Here is a 20,912-nt window from a genome sequence, read left to right on the forward strand (position 1 = left end):
TTTTACTTCTCCCTGTCTTTTGCAGTTCTTTCATCAAGTTCAAGTGGTGCAGACTTGCGTATAATTGTTGGACAACTGATTTAGCCAACAATCACCTGATCTGGCTGGACCATTTCCAGCTTTCTTGGGTCTTATTTACCTCTGCCAAAAAACATTTATTACTCTGTGATTATCCTGGACAGCAAAAGATATCCCCAGTTTATTTTCTTACTATTAACCAACCCGATAAGCTCCTTGTCATAAGCACCTGCTTCTGCTGCTCACTCTCCCTCCCCACCACCAAACCAAATGTCCTCCATGCCACTGTCTTAGATCTGAATCTCTGTCTCTCTCCTATCCTCCCCCTATTATCTCCGAGCTCACCTTGTTTATGAGACCCATGCCCTGCTCTCCTGACCCCATTCACATTAAACTGCTGATCCCCCAACTTTTCTTCGAACCCCTACCTTCCTCATTCGTAGTCACACCCTCCTGTCCCTGACCACGGATCGAATTTGAATTAATGAATCTAACTGGTGTGACTAGCTCCTGGATCGCGCTGTGTCCAGGTAACACTCCCCCTCCCTGATGTGTCGCAATGTCTGCAGCTCATCAACACGGAGCCCAAGTTCCTCGAGCTGCAGACACGCTGCAGATCTGGTCACCGTGGACCTCAATGGGGTCAACCAGCTCCCACATTCTACAGCAGTAACACGTCGTCTGCCCTGCCATCCTTAATATATTTAATTAATAAGTTTTCAAGTTTTGTTTTTAATCCCAGCTCTGAATTCAAACCAATGCGCCAGAAAAGAGAGAAAAACTCACCAACCAATCGCTTCGCTTCTTTCCTTTGACATCACACTTTGATTTTGGTTCTTTTTACTTCTTGTCTTCAGCTGGGTTGATGTTTGGGCCCCGATCTCCAGCCCTTTATCTGGCCCCGACCTCCAGCCCTTTATCTGGCCCCGATCTCCCGCTGCTTGTTATAAATAGTCCCTCAGTAAAATCGCTCACTCTGTTTCTGCCTCAGCCCATCCGCTGCTGAAACCCTCATTCGTTCCACTGCCACTGCTAGGCTTGACTATTGTCATGCTCTTCTGGTTGGCCTTCCCTCTGTCAACTTGACCTCACCCAAAACTTTGCTGTCCATATCTGATCTTGCTCTAAGTCCTGCTTGCCCAACACCCTGTCCTTGCTGACCTTCATTGGCTTCTGCTCCTCCAAAAAGCCCAAATTAAAAATTCTCATCCTCGTGTTTAAATCGCCTCCATAGCCGCGCCCCTCCCGATCTCTGTAACCTGCTCCAGCCCTACAATCTACCCCCAAACTCTCTCTCTTCCTCGGATGACACTAAGTTGGGTGGCAGTGTGAGCTGCGAGGAGGATGCTGTGAGGCTGCAGAGCGACTTGGATAGGTTAGGTGAGTGGGCAAATGCATGGCAGATGAAGTATAATGTGGATAAATGTGAGGTTATCCACTTTGGTGGTAAAAACAGAGAGACAGACTATTATCTGAATGGTGACAGATTAGGAAAAGGGGAGGTGCAAAGAGACCTGGGTGTCATGGTACATCAGTCATTGAAGGTTGGCATGCAGGTGCAGCAGGCGGTTAAGAAAGCAAATGGCATGTTGGCCTTCATAGCAAGGGGATTTGAGTACAGGGGCAGGGAGGTGTTGCTACAGTTGTACAGGGCCTTGGTGAGGCCACACCTGGAGTATTGTGTACAGTTTTGGTCTCCTAACCTGAGGAAGGACATTCTTGCTATTGAGGGAGTGCAGCGAAGATTCACCAGACTGATTCCCGGGATGGCGGGACTGACCTATCAAGAAAGACTGGATCAACTGGGCTTGTATTCACTGGAGTTCAGAAGAATGAGAGGGGACCTCATAGAAACATATAAAATTCTGACGGGGTTAGACAGGTTAGATGCAGGAAGAATGTTCCCAATGTTGGGGAAGTCCAGAACCAGGGGTCACAGTCTAAGGATAAGGGGTAAGCCATTTAGGACCGAGATGCGGAGGAACTTCTTCACCCAGAGAGTGGTGAACCTGTGGAATTCTCTACCACAGAAAGTTGTTGAGGCCAATTCACTAAATATATTCAAAAAGGAGTTAGATGAGGTCCTTACTGCTAGGGGGATCAAGGGGTATGGCGAGAAAGCAGGAATGGGGTACTGAAGTTGAATGTTCAGCCATGAACTCATTGAATGGCGGTGCAGGCTAGAAGGGCCGAATGGCCTACTCCTGCACCTATTTTCTATGTTTCTATGACTCTTGCGCCCTTCTGCATTCCCTTGTCTATTTGCCCCACCACTGGCAGCCGTGCCCTCAACTGCTTAGGCCCCCCACTCTGCAATTCCTTCCTTAAACCCGTACACCCCTCCACCTCCCTCACCTTCTTCGAGACCATTCATAAAAAACACCTCTTCGCTTAACTTTTGGTCAGTGTGCCAAATTTCTCTTCCTCTGACTCTCGGCCTGTTTTGTTGTTAAGCCTGTGTGGAGAGCTTTGGGATATTTTTATTACATGAAAGGCACTGTGAATGCAAGTTGGCGTCCTTGTATGATTGCCGTTGGCCCCTTTTAGACCATCGGGAACCTCCTCCCTCCATTTTCTGCCAGTTAGCCTCCTCACCCTGAACCTTTGGGGCTTTTGGATACCTCCCCACCACTTCCTCTGTTGTCAGGGATGGTTCCTGCCATAAAGCACGGTGCGTTTGCCAAGTTACACAGCCATTAATAAACATAAATTTGGAGCTAAAATATATGACTAGGGATTGCTATAGCTGACATGGATATCAGCCAATCAGCAGGAATTAATAATTCACATCCATCTTCCAGCTAGATTGAAATTGCTTGGAACAATAAACTGAAATTCTCTTAGACATTTCCATGGAGAAAAATAAATTAAATTTTCAATAGGGAAATTATAGTTTTGAGGAGAGGCTGGAGATACTGGAACTGTACACTGGAGCAAAGATGGCCAAGAGGAGATTTACTGGAGGTTTTTAGAATGACAAAGGGTGAGTAAAGGAAGGTTATTTCCTCTGTAGGGGAGTCAGCAATATTCAAATTGTTACTGAGAGTGAGAGGAGAGGTTAGGAGAATTTTTTTATGCAGTGTGTTTGGAGCACGCTTTGCCCAAGGGAGTAGGTAAAGCAGAAACCATTGCACCTTTTAAGGGAAAATTGGATAAATATTTGAAGCAGAGGGAGAGCAGAGCAGTAGGTTTTTGGAAGAAAAGAAATGATTGTTTCAGATTCTGCTCATTTTATTTGTTACATCTTGTAGAATTCTGATTTGATGCTTTGTAATGTATATGAAATGATTCAATGAGCTACAAGAAATTAGTATATTTATTTTGTCTTGTGCCAAGTGTAATTCCCAAAGAATGAAGTGTGAAGTCATGCCAATCTATTTATGTATTACAGCACGGATGGAGGCCATGTGGCCCATCAGACACGTGCTAGCGATTCTAAATTTAGGTAAATGAAGAATGGACGAGCACAGATTAATGGGCTCATTGGATGCAGTATTTCAGGAGAGGCATTACACTCAGGACTTGTCTGCCTATTCATTTGGGCGAAGAGATCACACACAGCACTTTTTTTGGAGGAACAGCAGGAAGTTTCTTTGCTTCCTTGCCAACAAAGGTCCCTGAACCACCATGCCCAGAGCATATAAAAAGGTCATTTATCTCATTTGCTCTTTCTGGGACTTTGCTGTACACAAATTGGTTGCTGCATTTGCTCACAAGACAAGTGATTATACTTCAAAAGTCATTCTTTGGCTGTAAGGTGCCTTGGGATATCTCAAGGACACGAGCCACTGTAAATGGAAGTTCTTTTTGAACAATTTAATTCATGGGATGTGGGTATCGCTGGCAAGGCCGGCATTTATTGACCATTCCTAATTGCCCTCGAGAAGGAGGTAGTGAGCCACCATTTCAGAGTGCAGTTAAGAGTCACATATCGGCCAGATCAGTTAAGGGCGGCAGATTTCATTCCCTAAAGGACACTAGTGAACCAGACGGGTTTTTAAGACAATCGGTAGTTTCACTAGCTTTATTTAAAATTTCAGATTTATTTAATTAACTGAATTTAAATTCCCCAGCTGCCGTGGTGGGATTAGTCTGGGGCTCTGGATTACTAGTCCAGTAACATAATCACCATGCTACCACACTCCTAAAAGGCCATTCCTTTTTCCTAAAAGTTCTTGTGTTCTTATCAGGCTTCCAATACTAGCCAATAATGCATATTTTGGTAACGTGCATTTCAGTGTCAATACAATATCACTAAAGCACATCCCTCTAGTATCCTAACTTGTCCATTGTAGCAACCAGCTGTCGGACCAATGTTTATCTCGGAGTAAAGAAGTTTGTAATATCTCCTTTAAATTTACTTTCCACCACTTTAATGTCTGGTTTATTTTCCTGGTTTAATTTTAATCCATCTTTCGGATAAGACATTAAACCAAGGCCCCGTCTGCTCTCTCAGGTGGATGTAAAAGATCCTATGGCACTATTTCGAAGAAGAACAGGGGAGTTATCCTGGGGCCAATATTCATCGCTCAAGCAACATAACAAAAAACAGATTATCTGGGTCATTATCACATTGCTGTTTGTGGGAGCTTGCTGTGCGCAAATTGGCTGCCACATTTCCCACATTACAACAGTGACTACACTTCAAAAGTACTTCATTGGCTATAAAGTGCTTTGAGACATCAGTGCTCATGAAAGGCGCTATATAAATGCAAGTCTTTCTAAGTAATATTCTTGGCGTGTTTTCTCCATCCTGTTTTATATTTTGTATAACTGAATAGATTGTGCCTGAAGCCTTTTATTCTGGATAGCAAAGCTTGTTATAATGCATACATTTATACTTTTACTCAGACAGTCCTGTGATGCATTTCCACTTGCAATCTTCTTGGAATGTGTCAGAACTTGCTGAATTTTTTTGTTGCGTCCTTTAGTACCCGTGGAGAAAATACTTACAGGGATTTGGTAGTGAGATTGGGGAAAGGCAATATCCTTTGCTGAGGAACTTAGCGACCGCGGGCACTCAATGTAAAATTGTCACTGAGGATGAGGAAAGGGGCGAGAATAAATGTCTATATGCAGTGGGCTGTTGGAGCATAAGATACTTTGCCACTGAGAGTGGTTGAGACAGAGACCATTGGACCATAAATCTTCAGGGAAAAGTAGATAAGCGTTTGAAGTAGAGGAGATGTAGGGTTATAAGGACTCGTTTTGTTGTTCCAGCAAAGAGTTGCTCTAGACCGATTGGCCACGTGTTCTGTAAAGACCTACAGTTCTATTCTGTGGCATTCAGATTGTATTGTGATGAAATTTAACAATGACAGCCTCATGTGCCTAGTACTGGTGGAATTGAAATAAAACATGATTTGTATTTATATAACCGCCTTTCATATGTTCAGGATGTTCCCGGAGTGTAGTCACTTGTTCCTGTAAGTAAATATGTCAGCCAATGTATGCACATCACGGCCCCACACACAGCAACTAAGATAAAGAACCAGTTAATCTCCCGCAGATAGTGCCACACTGCTTCTGCATCCATCTAACAGGCAGGTGTGACCTTGCTTTAATGTTCTATTAGAAACATGGCACCTCCAACAGTACCGCAGTCCCTTGGTGATGCACTTACAAGTAACTTAATTTCAGTATTAATACGGCCCATAATTTGCAGTCAGCAGCAAACCAAAGACATTTACTGCTGGTCCCGAAGTGAGCTTCCCACAAAGATCGCGCGACCTCTGTGGCGAGATGTTCTGCTTTTCCGATGTGCAGCTGGAATCAAAGTGATATAGTGGGCGTTCCATACAGCGTCAACAAGTTGTCCAAGTCACCAATCACAGGGCATAGAAAGCACTCTTAATAGATTGTTTTTTTTAAAAATTTAGAGAGCGAAATAAAGATTTTTTTACATGCACATTGGGTTAGGGTAGAAGCTGAAATATCATAAATAAACTTTACAAATGTTTTTTAATTAATTTTAAAATCTAATAATTTATAACTTAATGGAGCAATGTGACATTCCACCAATATTAAATTCGTTTTTCAGGGCCAGAATGGTTGTTTATCAGCAGTTATTGCTCAGATTGCCATTAAATACCGAGTTACACTTCATGAATGGGTCAGACTTTTTAATGGGATGTTGTTTGGAAAAGGGGAAGTTTTCATTAGATCAGCGATTTCACTGCTTGCCGGTTTCCGGGGGCGAGTGAGATGGGTGGGGTACGGTGGGTGGGGTGGGTTAGGTCCCACAATGTAGCCTGGGCAGGAGTAGTGAATCGCAGACCGCAACGTCACAGGATTTCTGCGTTGGGCTGCGCTCGCGCTAAATCCTGAAGCTGCGTCAGTTTCAAAGGCGAAATGACCCCGAGTGCTGCCAGTTCGCCGACACTGGGACTGCAAGTTCCGGCCTTTGTGTTTCCCTACATTACAACAAGTGACAATGCTACAAAAGTACTTTATTGGCTGTAAAGCTCTGTGGGATTTCCTGAGGTCGTGAAAGGTTCTCGTGTTTTCCTCTTTCTTTCCCTTTCATCCATCATGTGCTGAGGGGGATGTGTTTAAACTTCCTCAGCCAGCTTTCCCTCTCTCTTTCACCTATGGGTGTGGGTTCCAGCCCCACTACAGGGTCTTGAGCACAAAAAATCTAGGCTCCTCCGACAGTACGCCGCTCCAGTGCAGTGCTGAGGGAGCGCCGCACTGTCGGAGGGGCAGTACTGAGGCAGCGCTGCACTGTCGGAGGTGCCGTCTTTCGGATGAGACGTTAAACCGAGGCCCCGTCTGCTCTCTCAAGGACATAAAAGAACCCACGGCACTATTTTGAAGAAGAGCAGGGAAATTCTCCCCAGTGTCCTGGGGCCAAATATTTATCCTCAATAAACATCACTAAAACAGATTATCTTGTCATTGACACATTGCTGTTTGGGGGAGCTTGCTGTGCGCAAATTGGCTGCCGCGTTAACTACATTACAACAGTGACTACACTCCAAAAGTACTTCATTGGCTGTAAAGCACTTTGAGATGTCCAGTGATCGTGAAAGGCGCTATATCAATGCAAGTCTTTCTTTCTATGTTATATGCTGAGGTGATCATGGAATAGGACTAGACTTTCCACTATGATCACTATCACCCAAAAATGGGCGATATTTCCGGCCTTAGTGCTTTTTTTATTTTTCAGGATCACTGGGATGTCGCCCATTTTTAAAACCACAGTTTCACCTTTTTAATTTGGGCGATAGCCTTAGCGATGTGAAATGAGCCTTAGCGATGTATTCAGTCGTGCAAGGCTGATGTTCATAGCAACGACTGTTCTGCGCATGCCCGTTTTTTTTCACCAAGGAACTTTTCCCATAATTCGGGAGTTCAGGGGTCATCTGCGCATGCTCAGAAGACTGAAAGAGAGGGAGAGAGAGGAGGGTGAAAAGAAGTCTGTGCAGGGTGCAAAATATCCAACCAAGAATCTAGCGATAGGAGTATGCAGCAGGAGCTGTCAGGGAGAAGGAGGGTGAGAGCCTTCTCTGATAAGGGCAATGAGGCCCTGGTTCATGAAGTAAAAATCGGTGGGGCCAATTAACCCTGGGTGGGCATGGGAAATCTCCCCCCTGCGTATATCAAAAGATATGGGGTGATATCGCCACCCTAGTGTCATCGGTGGCACACGATAGGCGTGAGGCAGACCAATGCCTCAAGCGCTGGAACAGTCTTGTTGCATCGGCAAGGGTAAGTATTCAATTATTACATTTTAAATTGTTGTGATGCACTGACTCATTAATTAGAATGTAAATCTGCCGGATTGTAATTAAGCTGGGTAATCTTGGGTAGCTTGCCTGCGAAGATTTGGACTGGGGTCAGAACCTGCGTCCTTTAACTCTAATTTTGCTGAGATGCCTTACATTTAATCAACAGTATTAATTATTATTATTGATCGAAAATTGTGGCCAAAGGAATGACTGGAAACAGACAGACTGCAAACATTCGACATTTCTACCACTTTAGTTTAGAAGGAGAATGCTTGTGTGCTGTGAGCAACTCTTTAACTTGGGCACCGTCTCCTTTTTGGTTTGGTTGATGGATGGGGGCATGACTGAGCAATGGGGGGACCACTCAGTTGTCCCCAGACTGTGTGAGTCTCTCCGGCTGCTATCAGTCGCACAGTGACCCAGCCTGGACTGGGAGAGAGCTGCCCTGGCTCACTGTCTGCCCTGGAACACTTTGGGACATTAGCTCTGGCCACACGGAGGTCTCCGAGCATAGCCCATGGACATGGTGCCCCCTCCCATTATACTCCTGTCATTGCTGAGCTCACCAGTGGTCCTGATTCCCCTCCTGGGGGATCTCCATTGATTCAACTAAACCGCCTACCTCCCTTTAGGCACCGAATGGCATGGCCCGCGGATGGGGCCTTTCCTGGAGATTGTATGCGAGCTGTTTGGTGTCAAGCATTAGTTCATAAACACGATCTTATTAAATATTTTCTCTGAACATAGATGTTATAACCATGCAGCCATTGTGGATACAAACCGTATTAGCATATAACATTAATGTTAATGATGAATAGCATGTGGTTGACTAATTGTGGATTACAATATCTGTTGTGCTTCCGTAATCATATCTAGTCAATTAGCTTATGCCATGCTCTTGTCATGTTTGCAGAGGAAGATATCTAAGAATCGGGGAGTGCGGAGGTGGACCAGAGGAGGGCCTGCTGACCTTCACGCTTTGACCAATCTCAAGGAGCGTGCCACAGCCTTAGTAGGCAGCCATAATCGTTCTCCACCCGTGGTGGTGCAGATCCCGTTGTTGCGTCACATGAGCAAAGCAGTGATAAACCAGTGGTAATTTAAAGTAATTTAATGCCAGCTGATTATAATATATGAATGATGTAATGTTGTGCATGCAGTTTTTGTACTCTTCTGTACTCAGGTTAATCATATGTATCGTCTCTCGTTCACATTTATTGTAGTAGCAGCACAAGCACTCTCATGTCTCCCCTTCTCCTCTAATAACCTCAGTTATGTTTTCCAGCTCCCCAGGTGCAACAGGAGGTCCCTGGAGCATTAGCCCTACTGCTGCAGGTCGTGCTGACCACGGGGAAGAACAGCAAAGTGGGGAGGAGTAAGACGAAACAGAGCCTGATTTCTCATCTGTGGTACCTGCGGCCACGTCATCCTCAACAGATGAAGTAGCGGGGCCAAGCGGCTTGCATCAGGCCACTCCGAGTTTTCCAGTGCCCACGCTGACCCCGCAGAGGTTGAGTCAGCGAGGTAGGCCGGCAACATTGCCACACTGCGAGAATAGCGGTGGGCAAGGTGTAGATGGTTGCGGCAATGGGGCAAACGGCCAACTCTGTCGATGCCTTGCGGCAGGCGATAGCTCTGGGATACGACATTGCACCCCATGGTACTGTACCACCATCCGGCACGGCAGATACGAGACAGGAGGAAGAACTTACCTTTGACTCGGAAGACGTTTCTTCACAAACATCTTCTCCTCCACTGAGGTCATTCTGCCGATGTCAACCCCCCCCCCCCCCCCCTCCCTTCCGCCACACACATACAGCAGCAGCCCTTGAGGTGCTCTGCTGCAAGACATCTTGGTCCCGTTACTCGGGGATTACGTGAGAAATAGGGGTTACAACAAGGGTGGGGGGGGGTCAAAGTACAGGAAGGAAGCATGGCCGCTGGTAGGGAGGTGGGCCGTATATTATTATTGTTATTAAAAGAAAATTGTTGAATGGTGACTGTTGGGATGGTAGGAGGGTGCTGTTATATTGCTCTGTTAAAAATGTTGTTCACTGTTGGGGATTGGGGGGGTGGGGTGTTATATATGTTTATTAAAAAAAAATTAAAATGACCTATTAAATTCTTAAAATGTTTTATTTGTTTACAATTGTTGTGAAGTGTCTTCTAATAATGTATAGTAAAACATCAATACAAGGGTTGGAAACAAAGGCCAGGCCAGGATGAAAAGGAACCCAACTGTAACTGTCACCAACATAACTTCAGGCAAAGCGTTCATTTATGAGCTGCTGACGCAACAGTTTTGCAGCTGCGTAACTACCATGGGACATTACCGGGGGTGTGGGGCGTGGGGGCGTGGGGGCATGGGTTTATCACCAGGCTGATTGCTCTCCCCGAGGTCCTCCTCCTCCTCCTCCTCCTCTTCTTCCACCTCCCCGCTTTCCTGAGGTGGACCTGTAGTCCCATCTGGCAATTGTTGTCCTCTCTTGATAGCTAGGTTATGCAACCTGCAGCGATCTGCTCATGGCGGTATTGTAGGTTGTCTCCTGAGTGGGCCAGCCATCTAACTCCAATTGTCTTTTCGATGATATTGCGTGTGGCTATATGGCTTTCATTGTAGCCCTTCTTGGCTTCTGTCTGGGGCTTATGCAGGGGGAGTCATCAGCCAGCTGGCAAGGCCATATCCTTTATCCCCAAGCATCCAACCGTGATCTTGTTGCTGACTCTTAAACAGGTCAGACACAGTACTCTCACACAAGATGTGTGCATCATGGATGCTCTCTGGAAAATTTGCATTTACTGCCATGATTATTTGCTTGTGGTCGACAATGAGCTGCACGTTCAGGGAGTGGAATCTCTTTCGGTTCTTTATCCTGTAAAGGTGCTCGCAGGGCATAAGAACATAAGAATTAGGAACAGGAGTAGGCCATCTAGCCCCTCGAGCCTGCCCCGCCATTCAATAAGATCATGGCTGATCTGGCCGTGGACTCAGCTCCACTTACCCGTCCGCTCCCCATAACCCTTAATTCCCTTATTGGTTAAAAATCTATCTATCTGTGACTTGAATACATTCAATGAGCTAGCCTCAACTGCTTCCTTGGGCAGAGAATTCCACAGATTCACAACCCTCTGGGAGAAGAAATTCCTTCTCAACTCGGTTTTAAATTGGCTCCCCCGTATTTTGAGGCTGTGCCTCCTAGTTCTAGTCTCCCCGACCAGTGGAAACAACCTCTCTGCCTCTATCTTGTCTATCCCTTTCATTATTTTAAATGTTTCTACAAGATCACCCCTCATCCTGCTGAACTCCAATGAGTAAAGCCCCAGTCTACTCAATCTATCATCATAAGGTAACCCCCTCATCTCCGGAATCAGCCTAGTGAATCGTCTCTACCCCCTCCAAAGCCAGTATATCCTTCCTTAAGTAAGGTGACCAAAACTGTACGCAGTACTCCAGGTGCGGCCTTACCAATACACTATATAGTTGCAGCAGGACCTCCCTGCTTTTGTACTCCATCCCTCTTGCAATAAAGGCCAACATTCCATTCGCCTTCCTGATTACCTGCTGCACCATGCGATGTGCGCAGTCTATTGTTCCCTGCACCTTGGCAAAGTTTGCTATTCTCGAGAACTCCAAAGCCCTCTCACTCTGTGCCTCCCTGGTCATAGGGAAGTTTATAAAGTCCATCCTGTGTGCATAAAGGGCTTCAGTCACCTGTCAAATGCAGCAATGTGTGGCGTGCTGAGAGATGCAGCAAATGTCGGCAGCTGAGGCCTGAAAGGAGCCCGATACATGGAAGGAAAGTGCTACAGTAACCTTAACCTCAATGGGCAGTGCGGTCTTGATGGTGCTGGTAGACTGCAGATCTCCCTTAATTAGCTGGCATATCTCACTGATGACCTCCTTTCAGAATCGCAGCCTCCTAATGCATGTGTTATCGGACAAGTCAAGGTATGATCACTTATCCCTGTAAATGCATTGGGTTTAACGTCTCCTCCTTGTGAGCAGTCTGCCACCTCTTTGATTGGGCACATAATGCTCTTCAATAAATCTTCTCCCATCTCTATTCTGCAGTATGTGATTAGTCATCAATACATTGAGAAATTACAGGCCCCATCACTATAAGTCACTATAAATGCCCTGAATTTGTCCTCGATAAGTACAAATGTGATTAGATGATTGGCAAGAGTCAAAAACGCCTTTAAAATCACTCACAAATTGCTTCTCCTGACAACCACTTCATTAGCCTTTTATTAAAGATCCTCCAAGTTACAAGATGGTGTCTGTAGTGCAGAGTTAAGGTCAGGTGAGTGCAGCTTTTCTTCAGCATCTTTTTTGGGCGAATTATGAGTGAAATGCCAAAAGTCGTTCTCGGCGATCATCTGGGCCATAATCGGGCGCTAGTTTTCATTTTTCATCAAATATGGGCGATAGCCTGAATCTCAGCGCTTTTTTCGGCGCTAATTGGGCGATGACGTGCTGAAAGTCTAGCCCTATTTACAGCACAGGAAGAGGCCATTCGGTCCATCGTGTCTGTGCCGGCCGACAAAGAGCTATCCAGCTTAATCCCACTTTCCAGCTCTTGGTCTGTAGCCCTGTAAATGAGTTTAAAGTTCGCAGCCAGTTCTCCCTCTCCTTCTCCCCCATGCTCTGTGCTTAGAGGATGTGTTTCAGGTTCGCAGTCCGCAATTAGTGAGCGGCAGTGCGGGGCGTGGTGTGCCCACGGGGTGGTGGAGGGAGGGTGCTGTGCTCACAGTGGGGGGGCTCCATTGCCCACTGTGGGGGGGCTCCATGTGCCCACTGTGGGGGGGGCTCCTTGTGCCCACTGTAGGGGGGCTCCTTGTGCCCACAGTGTAGGGCTTTGTGTGCCCACAGTGGGGGGGCTCCATGTGCCCACAGTGGGGGGCTCTCTGTGCCCACAGTGGGGGGGGCTCCATGTGCCCACAGTGGGGGGCTCTGCGTGCCCACAGTGGGGGGGCTCCATGTGCCCACAATGGGGGGGCTCCGTGTGCCCACAGTGGGGGGGGCTCCATGTGCCCACAGTGGGGTGGGGGCTCCATGTGCCCACAGTGGGGGGGGGGGGCTCCATGTGCCCAGTGTGGGGCTCCATGTGCCCACAGGGGGGGCTCCATGTGCCCACGGGGGGGGCTTCTTGTGCCCACAGTGGGGGGGGGCTCTGTGTGCCCACAGGGGGGGGCTCCATGTGCCCACAGGGGGGGGGCTCCATGTGCCCACAGGGGGGGGGCTCCATGTGCCCACGGGGGGGGGCTCCTTGTGCCCACAGTGGGGGGCTCCATGTACCCACAGGGGGGGGGGGCTCCATGTGCCCACAGGGGGGGGGCTCCTTGTGCCCACAGTGGGGGCAGGGGTTGGGTCCTGCCCAACCTCTGCCCCCTCCCGGGCCGGTGTTGGGGCGGTTGCCATGGCCACGGGCGCTGAATGAGGCGCTGCCCCCGCCTACTCTCGGGCTGTGACATCAGGCAGTGCGTAAGGACCGCCCATGCCGGGCCGGCGCCGCTGATTGACGGCCGCAGTTTGCGGAGGCTGGGCTGGGGGAGCGCAGCTCGGGCGGAGAGCGGGGCAATCGGCGCAGCACCGGCCGGCAGTGTGTGTGCGCGGAGCGGGAGCGGGGATTTAGCGGAGCGCCAGCCGGGAGCGGAACCCCCCGAGCCGGGGAGCGGAGCCTGGGTTGTGTGAGCGGAGCCGCGGCCCGGAGCGGGAGCGGGGAGTGAGCGGAGCGGGGCCGGGATGGAGCGAGCTCTCGGTGCCCGGAGCGCGGCTCGCCTCCTCCTGCTGCTGGTCATCGCCATCCTGCCAGGTAGGGGAACACTGAGAGCGGGGGAGGGGGAGAGGGAGAGAGAATGGGCAGAGAGGGAGAGGGGGAGAGAGAGAGAGACGGGGGAGATACGAGGGAGAGAGAGATACAGAGAGAGGGAGAGACAGGGGGGGAGGGAGAGACAGGGGGGGAGAGAGAGAGAGAGAGAGAGAGACGGGGGAGATACGAGGGAGAGAGAGAGACAGAGAGAGGGAGAGACAGGGGGGGGGGAGAGAGAGAGCGAGGGAGAGACAGGGGGGGGGGGAGAGAGAGAGAGACGGGGGAGATACGAGGGAGAGAGAGAGGGAGAGACAGGGGGGGAGAGAGAGAGAGAGAGGGAGAGACAGGGGGGGAGAGAGAGAGAGAGACGGGAGAGAGAGAGAGATTGGGCAGAGAGAGACAGACAGAAGGGGAGAGAGAGAGGGAGAATGGGCAGAGAGAGAGGGAGAATGGGCAGAGAGAGAGTGGGGAGAGAAAGAATCGGCATGGGGAGAGAAGGAATGAGCATGGGGAGAGAGGGACAGGGCACGGGGAGAGAGGGACAGGGCACGGGGAGAGAGACTGGGCACGGGGAGAGAGGGACTGGGCACGGGGAGAGAGGGACAGGGCACGGAGAGAGGGACTGGGCACGGGGAGAGAGGGACTGGGCGCAGGGAGAGGGGGACTGGGCACGGGGTGAGGGACTGGGCACGGGGAGAGAGGGACTGGGCGCAGGGAGAGGGACTGGGCACGGGGAGAGAGGGACCGGGCACGGGGAGAGCGGCACTGCAGTATGGTGCTGCAGCCCGGGTGGGCAATGGCCAAGTGCGGGGGGCATTGGGAGCCTGGGCACTTTCCCGGGCGCTGCATTTCCCGAGTGATTTTGAATGGGATCTGTTTCACTGTTCGGGGGCAGCAGGTCCCTCTGTCAGTGCAGGGATTTGTCCAACGACGAGGCGAACTAAAATTGTTTATTTATTACAATCGCATTTAAATAGAACAAAACTGAAACAACATTCTTCAGCCAAACGCTCGAAATGTTTTCATTATACAATGTCCTATAACAAAAATTAGTCGCGATATTTACAAGCTGCATTAACCCCTCTAAATCACTAACATTAAATACATAAACACAGATAACTCGAGTTATTTAGTGCAGCTGGAAGCACGGTGCTTGTGACGGAGCAGAGATTGATCAGATACATTCTGATGTGGACACAGTCCCACCCAATTGGGACCCAGCTCCCTGATCCCCATTCCCAGCTCCCTGATCCCCATTCCCAGCTCCCTGATCCCCATTCCCAACTCTGATTTAACAGCTTCGGCTCCCAGCTTCCTCTCAACTCTGCACATTGCCACCCTTTTCTCTGCGACTGGAATCCAGATATCTGTTGCAGACCCAGCCGGAGCTGGGAACCTGGGGAGCGGCTGCATGTCCGGGATCAGACTCAGAACCTTGTCAGAATTGTAGCCACATCATTTGTTTCCAAAACCTGAGCGCCTGAAATTGATCCAAACCAGAATGAAGGTACTTCAAGAAAAGGCAGTAGGAATCCAGACCGTCAATTGCTGCGAGTGTCTTCCTCCTCTAATCTCCAGTTTCTTTTTTATATTTTAGATATGGCAACATTTTATTTTTCATCTTTGTTTTTTTTAGTATTCTCCCATCGTTGTTTTCAGACAGAATGGATGATGACTCAGTCCAAGTCATTCATTAAATAAATATTAATAAAATATATAAAATTTTACATCTTCATTCAGTAACGTTTCTTGCCAAAGTCCGAGGTTTTGCAATTCTGGTTTTTGATCCCATGGCTTTCCTGGTCAAAGCTTTCTGCTCTGTGGTGTCAACACCAGTAAATTGAACCCTGTGCTGATGTTTGAAGTCTCATTGCTACATGTACAAACTGACCCCCTTCAAAAAAAACCATGTTTTTAGATGCGCTAGCTATTTGAAATGTACATAAGAAGTTCCCTTATGTTTATGTTGATAAAATGACATTGTTGAAACTGCTGTTTGTAACACGTTTTTAAAATTTGAGATTTTAATCTTTCTGGTTGAGATTATTAACTGGCTGCCGTGTTTTCATAATTGCACTGGGGGTCTCATCTGTGCTGCATGAGTATAAATTAATGGATTGGTGGAGTGCCGGAGATATGGATAATGCTGTAAATATTACAGAGGCTGTGAATGAATTGAATTTTTGATTGAATGTTCAAGTAGTGGGCTAGATTATGGATATGTTTTTATTCTTGTCATTAAAAATTGTTGCGTTCTCAATCAGAATCGGAGATCTCTGCCGCGGATGTATGGAGACTGTAAGCATTGTGGGTCGTTTTGTGACTTTGGAATTTGATCAGTTGCTTGCTGTTTCACTGCTTGTGGCTTTGAGAGAAAGCTGGGTCTGAATTGCGGGGTTTGTGTGCGGTGTGGTTCAGTATGGCCGCGAGTCGCGGTGTTGTGCCATTCAATGTAACTGGCATCAGGACCAGCTACTGACACAAGCTGTAAAATCCTGGAAATGCACTAAAAGAACAAATTCCTTTGTGTGAAAGTCGGCCAGTGATTACATAAAGTCTCGGTCCTTCTCCATCGCATTTGGTTGCTGTGTGACTGCTAAACTGGCAAATTACTGTCGTGGTGGGAGGGGGAGGGGGGGCGGTGTTAGATTTGGAATCCATACAGAAATATTCCGCTTCAGTACCAGATTAATATTCGTTTAAGTTTTGAGAACGCGACAGTAATTGCCTGGGGGAATGGGAATAGAATTCTGTTTCTGCCAGATCCACTGAGGTCAGTTGAGAGCAGAGATTTAGCACGGTCTGTTATTAAAGGGTTTACAGTGCAGTGTGGTATACTGGGAGAGATGCTGTGTTGATATTGTGAAGTTCCCGCAGAGAGGATTGTCTTAATTCTTTTCTCGCACGTTTTGTTTCTCTCTCTCTCTCTCTCGCATGTTTTTCAGTGATTGACCTTGCATTGACGCAATTCGGTCATTAGCAAGCCCAAGTAAGAAAGGACACATCTATTTTATAAAAAGCCCGGGTTAAATGTGTGACTAACCGGCAAACGTGTTGGAACACAGCCCTTCAGTCTCGCCCAGATGATCGAGCTGCTCAAAACACGAGGAATGTTTGCTTCTAAAGAGATAGAGCATGGGGTCTCCTGTTGCAGGCATCACTGATTTATACCCCCTCCCCATTCTCCACACACTGAAACTGGCCGGCTCCTTGCTGACATGTGTTTCCCACTGAATCTGTGATCACTGCTGAGAAACAGGCACCAACCACAGATCCTGCTTACTTAATGCAAATGAATGTGAGTGTTTTATGCCACAATATCTTTTTATAAAAGTGAAAGTGTTGCTAGCTGTAGTAACAATTACTGTATCTCTGCACAGTGTGTTAACAATCACAGCATTTTAACAGCCAACATTGAAACAGTGTGTTGGGTATATTTATATATATCGAGTTTACATTTGCTGTCCGATAATGAAAAATGCTGTCACTGTAATCTTTATAATACTTACATTTTTATAAACTTGCATGCTGTCCTGGGCGGGGGTGTAAGGCTGTTTTGGAAAGTACTGTTCTCCCTGGAACAGCTTAGAGGAAATCCTGCCTTGTCCCAGTTAATCTCAGCCTGTCCCAGATGTCACTGCGATGTTGTCAGATGTGCGAGATGCAGAGTCGTTTCATAAGCCGGCTTGTTGATGTCTCAAGTCCCAATTGACCCGCCAATTTTCAATCCTTTGTCATCCAGTGCGATGAGACGGTGAATAATACAGTCCTGACGTCTTGGGGACAGGTAATGAGTAGATGGCTGCTTGTTTCGTTTTTTTTTAATGAATTAATTTTCTGTCTGGTATTGGGGAAACATGTGCATTTGAGCAAGGGAGGGTGTCGTGGCACAGAGCACACGGCCGGCAAGAGCAGGGCAGCCCCCGATTAGCTACTGGCCATATTGCTGCACGTGTGAGCGAAGGCAATGTGCCTTCCTAGAAATTAAACGTTTGATTTGAGGTGCTCCAGTGACGTTGCTCGTGGGTAGCTGTGGTTTGGAGAAAGTTGTCAAGACAGAATGCATTTAACCTGGAATCATAGATATCACAGCACAGATGGAAGCCATTTGGTCCAGTGTGGTTGAAACCAGTGCTCAAGGACTTGGTGGAGATAAGTCAGGAAAGTCCAGCGAGTTGCAACCGCTTACTAATTTCTGATGTTCACTTGTACTTACTGGTAAATTAATAGATTGTTATAAATCAAATTAAATGATTGATACACGCTAGATGAAAAAGGATATATATATATAATTACGTATACATACACACAAAATGGAGAGACAATGCAAATCTGCTTTTGATGTGAATGGGTCTGATCATTATCTTTCACTGTAATCTGTCTCCGCCATTCAAGCCTGCAACAACATACACTCAGCACAGCTCAGTCTGCCATGCTTGCTGACAGATTGTGGTGCCATCTGAACAAAAGAAGTCCTTTTTTTTGCACGGTGCTGTTGGCTTGCCGTCACTGAGTGGCGGTGTAAGAGCCTCTGGCGAGAGAGGCTGCAACATTTCACATCTGCAGACTGCGAATTCCAATCTGCATTATTTCTCTTCTTAAGCATTTTTGAAATAGCACCAGTGGATTAAATCATTCCTGTACTTTGGGGCTTAAAAGCACTGACTTGTAATTAAGTTATTTTCATTTATTTATCGTGTCTTTTAAAAATAAATATCTTCAATGTTTTAAAAGGTTGTTCTCTGGCTGCAGCATGCAACATTCCCGTACGATCAACAGCCAAAGTACTTCCCAAGTTTTGCAAATGTAGCTGGAGTCCCCTGCTCAGAGTGTGACAGTGTACAAGGAATGACTTGCAAATTTCCTCCGAATTTGCCATATCATTATCGTAGCCAGTCTGGTGAGCTGGTCATGGGGGGCCCAGACCCCCACCCCCCAATCACCCGTGGCTCTCGCTGTCCCTCACATCTCCTCCACCATCAAAACTTCCTCTGGGAAGCTTGGTTCATGACACCTGCAACATCTTACATAGAAACATAGAAAATAGGTGCAGGAGTAGGCCATTCGGCCCTTCTAGCCTGCACCGCCATTCAATGAGTTCATGGCTGAACATTCAACTTCAGTACCCCATTCCTGCTTTCTTGCCATACCCCTTGATCCCCCTAGTAGTAAGGACCTCATCTAACTCCTTTTTGAATATATTTAGTGAATTGGCCTCAACAACTTTCTGTGGTAGAGAATTCCACAGGTTCACCACTCTCTGGGTGAAGAAGTTCCTCCGCATCTCGGTCCTAAATGGCTTACCCCTTATCCTTCTGTCTGTGATGCAAAGGTCTCCTGGCCTTGATTCATATTCTTTGTACTTGGGGCTTTAAAGAAGCATCACGCACCGACTTGTCATTTTAATTTATTTGTAATGTCCTTTTTTCGTATCTTCAATTTTAAAAAAAATGTTCTCTGGACACAAGGCTCTTCGGCCTTCTCTCCCTCTAATGTTGAAACTAACTCATCGTATCTCATCTCTCTTGGGATAAGGTTCCTACAATATTCAGGCTTTCGACATCGACTCCTCATTTTATGACATGCCTTCTCTCTTTTACTCTTCACTCTTGAACTCTTGTACTATGGGCCTTGACTCGTGACAACTTTCAGCGATCCATATTGTACTTTCTGGAGTTCCATTCACCGTAGCTGTAGTGGATACAAGACTCTCTCTCTCACTGTTTCTCCCTTGTCCTCACCCCTCCTCTCCTGATGGTGCTTGATGGGTGGTCATGGCCCAATGAACACTTCAAGTGACTATTCTTCATGACTCGGGCTTGGTAGTGAGGGCTGGCATGACAGTTGTGCATGGTCCTATCCTAACCTGCTGGTCATGTAATCTGCAGTGGAAACCCTGGTATTTTTCCCCTCTTCAGTAGTCTAGAGACACTAAGGTTAATTAACCTCCTTCCTCACTGCCACTTTTGACATTGACGAAGAGTGACACAGATCATAGATGTAACCTGGAACCTTCCTGGTCTGAATTTGAGCAATCAAAGAGGTTACACATGAAGAAATCCTTCAAACTAACATGCTGGTATTAATAGGATAAGACATTCAGGCAGTTGTGGTAATAGAAGTGAAATAGTGAGACTGCATAGCCTTCGATTTATGTTTGGAACCACTTTGAGCTTGTGTTGATTGGACAATGGATGTTCCTCTTGAGCACAAACAGAATCCAAACTGGACAAGTCGCCAATGTAGTGAAGTACATTGGGTGCCGCTAGGAAGCTTTCCCAGTCGCACCTTGTTTTGACATCCAACATTCCAAAAAAGCAGATCATTTGATCATTTCGCTCCTTGCTATTTGTGGAACCTTGCTGCACGTGAATTGACTGTCGTGTTTCCCTCCCAACCTTATAACAGTGACTACATTTCAAAACTACTTCACTGGCTGTGAGCTGACCTGAGGTCGAGCAAATGCAAGTCCTTTTCTTTTTTTTCCTCCCATTTACTTTTTTTCTTTTTAAACAAATTTATGGAATGTATCTAAGGACAGAGTATGACCAATGCACTAATCAATACCCGCCCTCCTATATGCTTCAGAGACATGGACTATGTACAGCAGGCACCTCAAAGCACTGGAGAAATACCACCGATACTGCCTCTGCAAAATCCTGCAAATTTATTGGCAGGTTAGGCGCACCAGTCAGCATTCTCTCTCAGGCCAACATCCCCAGCATCGAGTCATTGACCACGCTCGATCAGCTCCAATGGGCGGGCCACATCGTCCACATGCCCGATTCTAGATACCCGAAACAAACACTCTACTCTGAGCTACGTCACGGCAGGCGAGACCCAGGTGGGCAGAGAAAACATTTCAAAGACACCCTCAAAGCCTCCTTGAAAAAAGGCAACATCCCCACTGACTCTTGGGAGTCCCTGGCCCAAGACCGTTCAAAGTGGAGGAGGAGCAACATCCAGGAGGGCGCTGAGCACCTCGAGTCTCTTCGTCAGGAGCACACGGAAGCCAAGTACAAACAGCGGAAGGAGGGCACGGCAACCCAAGCCCCCCACCCACCCGTCCCTCCAACCACCGTCTGCCCCACCTGTGACAGAGAGACTGTAGGTCCCGCATTGGACTCATCAGTCACCTGAGAATTCATGTTAGTGTGGAAGCAAGTCAGCCTCGACTCCGAGGGACTGCCGAACAAGAAGAAGATACATTTTTTCATTTTAAATATTTAAAACCAATATTGGGTTCCAAATAATTGGGTGGATTTCCTGTTGCATCAGTATCTGGGCTACTGATTTCAGAATCGTAAGTCAAGTCCAATTGGTCTTCAGAATCCTTTCACTGTGTCGGAGT

The 20,912-nt window shown here is 47.3% G+C and overlaps 1 protein-coding gene across 6 annotated transcripts in view; it reads left to right on the forward strand.

The window, feature by feature from the left end:
- Nucleotides 1-13,298: 13,298 nt before the first annotated feature.
- Nucleotides 13,299-20,912, forward strand: part of nectin1b (nectin cell adhesion molecule 1b) — a 501,691-nt gene continuing 494,077 nt past the window's right edge. For all 6 annotated transcript variants that reach the window (XM_070894546.1, XM_070894549.1, XM_070894547.1 and 3 more), the window contains exon 1: nucleotides 13,299-13,564. In XM_070894546.1, the coding sequence (XP_070750647.1) occupies nucleotides 13,495-13,564 (70 nt within the window). In that variant the 5' untranslated portion in view covers nucleotides 13,299-13,494. The remainder of the gene's footprint in view (nucleotides 13,565-20,912) is intronic.

The sequence above is a fragment of the Pristiophorus japonicus genome, chromosome 11, assembly GCF_044704955.1.
Source record: "Pristiophorus japonicus isolate sPriJap1 chromosome 11, sPriJap1.hap1, whole genome shotgun sequence".
Classification (NCBI taxonomy): Eukaryota; Metazoa; Chordata; class Chondrichthyes; family Pristiophoridae; genus Pristiophorus; species Pristiophorus japonicus.